The sequence below is a fragment of the Sus scrofa genome, chromosome 13 (genome assembly GCF_054392235.1).
Source record: "Sus scrofa isolate SSC_HxYL_T2T_F1_AM1 chromosome 13, Sscrofa_HxYL_maternal_Yorkshire_Landrace_v2.0, whole genome shotgun sequence".
NCBI lineage: Eukaryota > Metazoa > Chordata > Mammalia > Artiodactyla > Suidae > Sus > Sus scrofa.
In genome coordinates, this window is record NC_139395.1 from 152,899,117 (window position 1) to 152,910,508 (window position 11,392).

General features: G+C 40.8%; 1 protein-coding gene across 1 annotated transcript in view; it reads right to left on the reverse strand.

Annotated features, from left to right (window-relative positions):
• The window catches only part of FAM162A (family with sequence similarity 162 member A), a 36,221-nt gene extending 24,887 nt beyond the window's left edge, over positions 1-11,334 (reverse strand). Inside the window, exon 1 of the mRNA NM_001243573.1 lies at positions 11,202-11,334. Coding sequence (NP_001230502.1) covers positions 11,202-11,235 — 34 coding nt within the window. The 5' untranslated portion in view covers positions 11,236-11,334. The remainder of the gene's footprint in view (positions 1-11,201) is intronic.
• Positions 11,335-11,392: the final 58 nt, after the last annotated feature.

Sequence of the window (11,392 nt, forward strand, 5' to 3'; positions counted from 1 at the left end):
CAGATGCGACTCGGATCCCACATTGCTGTGGCTGTGGTGTGGGCCAGTGGCTACAGTTCCAATTAGACCCCTAGCCTGGGAACCTCCATATGCTGTGGGAGCAGCCCTAGAAAAGGCAAAAAGACGAAAAAAAAAAAAAAAGACTAAAGACGAAAAAAAAAAATTACACATAAACATTGTACTCTAGTTGGCAAATTTGTTTCTTACAGGAGTATGGGTTAACAATTCTGAAACTGTAAATTTATACCAGGATTGAACAAATAAGTAACTGAATGGTAGATAATGAGAACCAGGTTTCTCCCTAAGAAAGAAGTTCCAAAAGCAAGAGTGGAAGGCTAGAATGGATGTGGTGTGAGCTCAGAGTCAGAGACCTCAGTATGAACTCCTTCAGGTTTTTATATATATATATACATACATATGTGTGTGTGTGTGTGTACATAGAGTGATGATAGAGACATAATCATTAGTATGTGTGTACACATGGTTTTGTATACACACATGTATTTCCTAGCTCTATCCACTGGGAAGGCCTGGAATCAGTGACACATCAGTAGCAACAAGCACACTTAGTGCCCAGATATTGGTCTCTAAATAGCATTATTCAATAAAAGGAACCAGGGCTCCATGGGGAAAAATGGCTGATGCTAGGTTGGGGCAAAGAAAATACAAAAAATGAGTCTGGAATATATTGTAGTGCCAGAAAGCAAGGAAGTGTTCAAAAAACAAAAGTATGGGGACATGTAAAGGGACACAGGAACTGAATTGATAGAGCCGAAACTGGAATAATTTGAGCAACAAAATAAATAACATAGTAATAGATTATAATTTAAAATATAAAATATATGATCCATCAATTAAAAAATAATATAACAAACTATATAGTCTGCTCTGATATAAATAATAACTGGATGAATGAATAACTGGGGGAAAAAGGACAAATCTTCCTTATAGAAAAACCTCCAATATATATAGATATGTAGATATCCTTTCCCTTTTGGATTCCTTTCCCCTTGAGTGTGGGTTTGAACGTAAGTGACATCCTTCCAAAGAAGAGTATGGAAAAGGAAAAATAGTGACTTTACAAGGAGGAAATGATTTGGCCAAATGTAAGAACACCAGTAATAAATCATGTGCCTACTGTATACTCTAATACAGTGTGATGCGAAGGGCAATTTACCTCTGTACTATTTATTCTTCCCCCAAAATGCATAACACTAGTTTTATGAAAAAGCATCACACGAAACCAAATTGAGAGATAGTCTATGAGAAACATGTGATCAATATTCCTCAAATCTGGAGTTCCCATCAAGGCTCAGTGGTTAACGAATCCAACTAGGAACCATGAGGTTTCAGGTTCAATCCCTGGCCTTGCTAAGTGGGTTAAGGATCCAGGGTTGCTGTGAGCTATGGTGTAGGTTGCAGATGCGGGTTGGATCTGGCGTTGTTGTGGCTGTGGTGTAGGCCAGCAGCTACAGCTCCAATTAGACCCCTGGCCTAGGAACCTCCATATGCCGTTGGTGTGGCCCTAGAAAAGACAAAAAAAAAAAAAAAAAAAAAATCCTCAAAACTCTCAAGGTCATGAAAATCGAAGACTGAAACCATCACAGATCAGAAGAGACTAAGCAGACATGACAACTACACTCAATGCATTATCCTGGATGGGATCCTGGAACAGAAAATGGACATCAGTAAAATAACTGAACCAAAGGAAGTCTCTCCTTTAGTTGGTAGCAAAGTACCAATGTTAATTTCTTAGTGCTGACAAATATGCTGTGGTTATAAAAGGTGGTAACATTAGAAATAACTGGGTGAGGGCGACATAGAACTCTGTACTATCTTTGTGACTTTTCTGTAAATTAAAATTATTCTAAAAAAAACTTTTAAAAAACATGGGTATTAATTACATTTTGGTTTTTACTTTATAGTTTATGAAAATTTTACATTTACTTGATATTTAATATTTTAAAAATTAAAGGACTTGACGTTGTGTCTATAAAAAGGTCACTGTCACTTGCACTCCACTGTGCTTTTGGAATGGGATAGAAAAAGGAAAGAAATGGGGTATAGTAGTAAATGTGCCCCATTTAGGGTAGACCAAAGATGTGCAGGTGAAAGTCATCTAACTCTTTAATACAGTGTGATGCAAAAGGGCAATTTACCTCTGCACTATTTATTCTTCCCCCAAATGCATAACCCTAGTTTTATGAAAAAGCATCAAATGAAACCAAATTGAGAGATAGTCTATGAAACATGTGATCAATATTCCTCAAACTTGGAGTTCCTGTCAAGGTGCAGTGGAAACGAATCTGACTAGGAACCATGAGGTTGTGGGTTCAATCCCTGGTCTTGCTCAGTGGGTTAAGGATCTGGCGTTGCTGTGAGCTGTGGTGCAGGTTGCAGACACGGCTCAGATCCCACGTTGCTGTGGCTCCATAGGCTGGCAGCAACAGCTCTGATTAGACCCCTAGCCTGGGAACATCTATATGCCGCAGGTGCAGCCCTAAAAGGACAAAAGACCAAAAAAAAAAAAAAAAAAAAAAAAAAAAAAGGAAAGAAAATATGCCCAGCTTTCAGATTTTACAGAGCATGCAGTCTCCGATCCCCCCCTACTAAGTTACTTAATGATATGAAGTGTGAACTGTTCTACAGCTTAGCCACATGGAAGAGGCTTTATTTCATATCCCTTCATGGGTGAACAGTCATTATCGTATTATCTCACAATGAGCTACAGAGCTGAGCAGAGGGCAAGGCTATGAGACTCTCTGCCCAACCACCTTCTCCTCCTTCCCTAGTGTTCCAGAGGGCCAGGCGCCACCCTGATCCTGGCCAGGTGAAGCACCTTCTTTCTGGGGCAACAATGTTTCCCCTTCATTTTCCATGGAAAGATTTTTTGATCTAAATACTTAGGTGGTTCTTACCATAGCCCACAAACGCTCATTTAATCCTTAAGTCTGAGGAAGGAGCAACACTGTAGCTCAAGTGGGTTGTGCAAAGGAAGGAGGATAGCTTTAGGTACTAAGGGAGAGAACCTAACAGATGTGAAAGATATCAGGTAGGAAAAATGGGCAAGACACAGGAACATTATAAGCTTTTGTGGGATGGCTAGAATGCTAAACACCATTTGTAACATTGTGTCTATGGGGAAAAATCTTAGAGTTCAAAAAGTAGATTTATAAATAAACCTTTGGAATCTGGCCAGATTGTAAATTGGGGAGAGAACAGATCTAGGGAAAGAAAAGTATCTATGTATCTGGGGGCCACTCCCTGGTGATCTTTTCTCTTGCTGTCAACATCCCAGCCCTCTCCCAACAGTGGCTATTTGAAACTCTCTGCCTCTGCTGTTGACCTAAGTCAGTTTTGTGACAGAAATATATTCGCCACCTCTGTTTTCTCATCCATCCCTGCAGGCTCAGAAGAATACCAATCCTTCCTTCACTTTTAACTAGTGAACTATTCCATCTGCAACCCTTCTTGCTGAGAGATGTACCCAAATTTTCACACCCTCTAGATCCTTCCTTTCCGTTGCCTTTTTTCTACCACTGTTTCCCTGATCTTAAAAAAACAAAAACAAAATCTTTAAATTAGAAAAGTAACGTTTGCTCACTATAGAAATTTTGGAAACTTAAAAAAAAAAAAAAGGATGAAGAAAAATAAAAGCATCCGTAATCATACCATCTGGGATATGGTACAACTTGGTGTATTGCTTTCCAGACTTTTTCCTATGCTTATATACAACACATACATTTTTCATAATCAGGTCATACTATATCCTGCTTTTTTTTTTTTTTTTTTTTTTTTTTTTTTTTTGTCTTTTTGCTTTTTCTAGGGCCGCTTCTGCAGCACATGGAGGTTCTGAGGTTAGGGGTCTAATCAGAGCTGCAGCCACCGGCCTACACCACAGCCACAGCAACTCGGGATCCAAGCCAAGTCTGCAACCTACACCACAGCTCACGGCAATGCCGGATCCTTAACCCACTGAGCAAGGCCAGGGACCGAACCCGCAACCTTGTGGTTCCTAGTCGGATTCGTTAACCACCGAGCCACGACAGGAACTCCCATATCTTGCTTATATAACAAACATTTTTCCAAGACATTAATTAATAAATACTTTTGAGGCATTCCCATTGTGGTGGAGCAGTAACAAACCCAACTAGTATCCATGAGGATACGGGTTCAATACCTGGCCCTGCTCAGTCGGTTAAGAATCCAACATTGCCATGAGTAATGGTGTAGGTCACAGACGTGGCTCAGACCTGGCATTGTGGTGGCGTAGGCTGTCAGCTGCAGCTCTGATTCCACCCCTAGCCTGGGAACTTCTATATGCCCTAGGTTTAGCCATTAAAAAAAAAATAAAAAGATAAAAAGCAAAAAATACTTTTGAAACCAAAAACAGAGTGGCCACATGATTCAGCATGCCCACTCCTAGGCATATACCCAGACAAAACTACAAAGGGAAAAGATACAATGTACTCCTATGTTCACAGCACCACTACTTACAATAGCCAAGACATGGAAAAAAACCTAAATGGCCATCAACAGATGAATAGAAATAAAGAATGGGGACATACACACACACACACAACGGAATATTACTCAGCCATTAAGGAGTTCCCTACCTGGCTCAGGGGTAACAAACCCGACTAGTATCTATGAGAATGTGGGTTTGAACTCTGGCCTCACTCAGTGGGTTAAGGATCTGGCATTGCCGTGAGCTGTGGTGTAGGTCGCAGATGTGGCTCAGATCCTGTGGTGTAGTCCACAGCTACAGCACCAATTCAACCCTTAGCCCTGGAACTTCCATACGCCACGAGTACAGCCCTAAAAAGATAAAAAAAAAAAAAAAAAAAAGAAAAGAAAAAACAAAAAAACAAAAAAGAAAGAATGAAATAATACCATTTGCAGCAACACAGATGGGCCTAGAGATGATCATACTGAGCAAAGTAAGTCAGAAAGAGAAAAACAAACATATGATATCATTTACATGTAGAATCTAAAACATGACATAAATCAAGACATCTACAGAATAAAAACAGACTTGCAGATATAGAGGACAGATTTGTGGTGGCCAAGGGGGAGGGCGTGGAGGGGAGGGAAGGATGGAGAGTTTGGGATTAGCAGAGGCAAATTTTATACAGGATGTATAAACAATGAGGTCCTATACTGTATGGCAGAGGGAACTATCTTCAATATCCTGTGATAAACCATAATGGAAAAGAACACGAAAAGGAATATATGTATGTATAACTGAGCCACTTGGCTATACAGCAGAGGTTAACACAACACTATACATCAACTATACCTCAATAAAATTAAAAAAAAAAAAACTCGACAGCTTCACAACATCCAATGGATATAATCTGAGTTCAATCATTCTCTAAGGTTGGATTTCTTTCCCATTTCTCAATATTACAAATAATGTTTCAATGAACAGTTTTCTACATAAATCTTTAATGCCATTTGTGAGTTTTTTTTCTTTTCTTTTTTTTTAGGGCTATACTTGTGGCATATGGATGTTCCCAGGCAGGGGTTGAATCAGAGCTATAGCTGCTGGGCTTTGCCAGAGCTACAGCAACTCGGGATCCCAGCCACAATCTGCGACCTACACCACACCTCACAGCAATGCTGGATCCTTAAACCCCTGATCGAGGCCAAGGATTGAATCTGCGTCCTCATGGATGCTAGTCAGGTTTGTTTCTGGTGAGCCATGTTGGGAACTCCCTGTAATTATTTTCTTATATAGAATCCCATTAGTGAAGAGCTAGAGGATATGAAGTTATGGACATGAACTCTTCTAAGATTCTTCTCATATACAACAAACTGTTTTCCAAGAAGGCCGCATTGATTTATACTTCTACTGGAAGCTGATGAGAATTCCTGACCCATCACACCACAGTGGCACTGAGGGCCCACTATCTTGGACAACATTCACTTGTTCTCAGCAGCTCCTATAAATTAAATATTATCTCCTTCTTTTCATAGCCCAAGTGATTGAATTTACTACCTTGACCGCACCACTTGTACATTTACTACAATGCTGCTTCCCTCACTCATTTACTAAAACTGCTGTAAATTAGTGATCTCTGTATAATCATATGAACATGTTTTAGAATCTCATCATTAGCATATTTGACTCTCCTCTTCCCATCTTTATGGCCACTGGCTCTACTGATCTCATCGTCCTACAAGGACTCAGCCTCCCCCCGCCTTACATTACACCATCACATTCTCTCCTTTTATCTCTGACCTCTGTGATCTACCTTCTTTAATATCCTCTGCCGCTTTCTATTGCTTACACTATGTCAGGCCTCCAGGGTTTCGTCTTTGCCTCTGTTCTGCACTGCTCTCAGGAAGGACTTCTCCCTTCTGTTTTCATAATCAGCTCCACACTGATGGCTCCCACATATTTCCCCAACTTGACCCCCTCATTTCTCTTCAGGTCTTTGACTGAGAGGTCCCATCCTCACCTGTAACTCAATGCCACTCCCTACTCAATAGTTACCATCCTCTCTGCCAAACCAATATCCCTTCATAACTTTCTTACTTCTGACAATGGGGCAACACTCCTTCAGTCCTCCATGCTCAAAAACTTCAATCTTTAAGTCCTTCCTTAAATCACTTTATGTCTCAAAGTCATACATACTAATAATTTCTTCAAAACACTTCCTAGATATATTCCTTTTTTTTGTCATTTTTGTCATCACCTTACACATAGATTACTATAATATCTTCATAGGTAGCAGCCATTCATGTTGTATATAATGACCATGTCAATTTTCCAAAAATGTTTTAATGACTTCCGCTGAAGTTTTCCTTTTTGTCCAAATTCATCTGGTTTGAACCCTCAAAAGCCACACCTCATCTTCTATTACTTCCTGAAATCCAAGATAATTCTTTCTCCCTCCACATCCTCTCCAGACTCATTACTGCCACTACCTTTGCTCATGTCACTCTCCTATCCCTTCTGTTTCAGTGGAACCTTCAGTAGATAATCCTAACCTACACTATTTTTCCTTTCTCTGAATTTTTAAGCCCGTGGTATGCTGGCTCTTTGAAAGGGGTTTGTTGGTGGGGAAAATCCCTGATTTGTTGTATCTGCCAATAACCTTCATCATGGCAGACATCAAGCTACCTCTGTAACATGACTAACTGTGAAACTGGAAAGAAATATGCAGAGGCAATAGGAACCAGCTCTAGGACTCCAGAACAGCATTTAAAATCTGTTCTGCAATCTAAAACTTAATATATAACTGTCTTGTATATGCTCTCTGGGTATATTATAGACATCTGTTTGTTCACTGCAATAAACTCTAGTCCTAGGAAGAGTGGCAGTCCACTTATTCTAGAGCTTGCATAGTGAGGACGGCATATAGTGTTTGCTTGATAAAAACCTTTTGATAAGACCTGAAAGGAAAGATAAGCAGAGCCGAAGACTGGAGACATAAAATGGTAAAAATTAGCATTTACTCATTTAAGGCTAGTTAGCAAGAACAAACAAAAAGTACAATGAAGGAGCAGAATGCAGTGGAAATAAAATCAGAAGGTATTCCCACCTTTGTACTTGTGTAACCCTTAGCAAGTCAATTCCTTTTCTGAGCCTTAAGTGATTTTTGGAATTTTTTTTGGTTTTTGTTTTTGTCTTTTTAGGGCCGCACCCATGGCACACAGAGGTTCCCAGGCTAGGGGTCCCATTGGAGCTGTAGCCACTAGTCTACACCAGAGCCAAAGCAACTCGGGATCCCAGTCGTGTTGGTGACCTACGCCACAGCTCAGGGCAAGGCTGGACCTTTAACCCACTGAGGGAGGTGAGGGATGGAACCTGCATCCTCATGGATGCTAGTTGGGTTCATTTACCGCTGAGCCACAATGGAAACTCCAGCCTTAAATTTCATCATCTATTAGGGTACTATATAAATTCAAAGTTATCTCTTGATTCTAATGCTCCGAGATTAGAAACTGAAACTGACAAGGAGGCCACCTATGGTTCACTGCATTGGTATAATAACAATAAATTCATTTTATTTATCTACTTCCTTTTGGCCACACCCATGGCATATAGAAGTTCCCAGGCCAGGGATCGAACCCAGGCCACAGCAGTGACTAAGCCAGATCCTCATCCTGCTGAGTCATCAGGGAACTCCCATTTTAAAAACTGCTGATAAATCAAAGGAGTTAGGGCAGTAAATCTTTTCTGAAGATGTGAAGAAACATTCCAGTAAGACCATTCCACTCCTTTGACCTAATAATTATTACACAGAAAGTAATAATTTTTATACAAATAATTATTATATTAAAAAGAATTATTCCAAAAAGTAACTAGTGCCTATCTATTATGTACTGGACACTGGTAAGTGCTGAAGATTTAGTAAAAACAAAACAGAGCTGGTCTTTACCCTCATGTAATCCACAGTAGCATCAGTCAGTAGCTATTTAGTTCCAAATCATAATAAAAAGTATTTTTAGCTTAGCACAGATTGCTCTGAGGAATGGAATTGCACGCTATGAACCCTCTCTTCCCCGAACAGGCATCTAATCATAAAAATTTGAGTGAAATTTCAGAGGTTCACAGGACCTCTCATCTGTGAAGGGGTCCAAGAACCAAAAGTTAATACTGACCTATTTCTACAGCTACATCTACAGAACAATAAACAAATTCAAGATCATAAAAGCCTATATCCTGTTTGCTAAAGGAGTAAAGATTTTCAATAGAAACAATAAAAATAAGGGTCCATCATTTAAAGGATTAAGCCTTGGCTTTTTGAAATTTCACTCACCTAAAGTATCCTCTTCCAAATTATTATTCTGGATAAGTGAGGCAGGCCTAGATTAAGTTTCTATCTGATCTACCATTCCTCTAGTAAAGCAGCCCAGTTAAATACTCTTCTTACTTGAAAACTATCTGCCTATGTGTGCTTCCATTTCACAAGTAAATCTGCATTTCATGACTCTTCCATTTCACATCAAAGAGACACAAATAGCCATAACAAATACACGTACACATATATCTAACCAAGCCGCCTGAACTAAGAGCACAAGTTCCAGAATTTCCAGAATCTGAGGATACTGACACTCATCTCCTGGCTCTAACATTTTATGGCAAAGTGATCTGGGACAAGTCATCTAACCCTCAGACCTACGTTCATTCATTTGGAAAATGGAGAGGGGACAATAAGACTTAATCTAAGAGGGCAATTATGAGAAATCAATCAAGTAAAACCATGTATGCCCAAGTATTTAGCTACAAAATGGGGAAAAGTGAGTGAAAGAGCAGACTGCTTGCAGCTGCTCACAAAACATCAAACATTCACAGATCCTTTGAAAAGAGGTGCTCATACAACATTCTTAGTGGATCTGTCTAGATTAAAATAAATTGTTCTTAAATTGCTTGAGGAATTTTGTTTCGATTGAGTGCCCAACAGTAAAGTTCTTAAACATTAAAAGTTTGCAGAAAGGCTTTGGAATCTCTATAATGCATAAATATATTCTCAAGGCAAGAAGATGAACTACTTACAAACACTCAGTTCCAGGTCAAAGTCCCTTTTATATGGCTTTTTTATAGAGCAATGGTTCTTTCTCTTACATTGCTGGAAAGGTTAACAGAATGCATACAAAAGATTTTAGGCAAATTAGTTCTTCGAAGCTGAACCAATCAATGAAATCAATCTTTTTTAGTGGAGAGGGTATATGTTTTAAAGAAAGTAAATAATATTCAGTATGAGACATGTTTTCCAGTCCATACTCCACTGAAATGCAAAATAAGCCATGTAAAGGATAACTTTTTTTACATTACTTCAATTACATTTACAATGTACATTTACATGATCTCAGCCAAGTTTGGGGGCAATTCTTCCTTCAAAATTTGAATTAAACAACTGTTTAAGGAATTCCCTTTGTGTTTCAGTGGTTAACAAACCCAACTAGAATCCATGAGGTTGAGGGTTAAATCCCTGGCCTCGCTCAGTGGATTAAGGATCTGGCGTTGCTATGAGTTGTGGGGTAGGTCGAAGACGCGGCTCGGATCCTGCATTGCTATGGCTGTGGTGTAGGCTAGTAGGTGAAGCTCCGATTCCACCCATAGCCTGGGACCCTCCATATGCAAAGGGTGTGGCCCTTAAAAAAGCAAAACAAAACAAAACAAAACAAAAAACTGTTTAAGTAATTTGGTACTAAGGAATCAATCATTACACCTTATCAAAGTTCATAAAGGTGATCAATAGAATGATCTGCCCTGGTGCCCAGAAAAGAGACAAAAGGCAAACACTCTGATTTTTCAGCCCCTACTAGGCAAGAAGGTAAATTAAACTCTAACTCCAAATGGTCACTACACAAATGTCTACTAGGAAAACAAACCGCAGACCCTCTATTTACATAAACTGCAAGAGATTCATTTTCCTTCAAGAGAAAATGAATCTTTTTTTTTTTTTTAGAGCTGCACCTGAGGCATATGAAAGTTCCCCTGGCAAGGGGTCTAATCCGAGCTGCAACTGCAGGCCTACGCCAACACAACACCAGATCCGAGCTAAATCTGCAAGCTTGAGTCAACGCCGGATCCTTAACCCACTGAAGGAGGCCAGGGATCCCTCCTGCGTCCTCATGGATACTAGTCCGGATCTTAACCCACTGAGCCACAACGGGAACTCTTTTATTGTAGAATTATATAAAAGAAATGTGCACACACACCTCATTTTAAGAAAACAATTGCAATTACTCTATGAGACCTTAAATCTCTTGCCTATTCAGATAACGAATGGGTAGGAAACCCTAGACTCCAAGTTTTCTCTGAGTGTAGGGATTAACTCTAGAGATGATGGGGGTGGGAGCAGGCGGGAGACTCAGGTAACCTACGGGACAGGAGGTTACGAAGCTGAACGGATCAGGAAATGGGGGGACGTTCTAGAGATGACAGGTGAGCTCAGAGGGGATGGGGGTGGGGAAAGTGATCCCTGAGCATAGGCTCCTTAACTAGGTGGGAGCTGGGTGGGTGGAGAGCCAGGTGGAAGGGTCACTCGGAGATAGCCCTCAGTGCTTTCTTACCAGTGGCTCGCTAGGCCCCAGCTGTCTCCCACTATTGCTACTCTGGGAGTAGGATTCCAAACTACTTGAGGGGAATGCCTAATAAAACAGAGCACCTAACAGGCCTGAGGAGGCTGAAAGATTCCTTCATGCAAAGCGATTGCCCACCCCCAGCCGGGCCCGCGTCTCACCAGCCGCCAGGCGCAGGCTGCGGAGGCTCCCCATGGCCGCCCACTCCGCGGACCAGCAGAGAGGCCCAGGCCGGCGGTGGTGCGGCTGCGCTCTGTGCTCAATGTCACCCAGCGCTGAGAAAGTAAGGCCTCGAGAGGCACCGGCGGGCGGGGCCTGCGGGATGAGGGGTCGTGCTTTGCGCGCGGGGTTG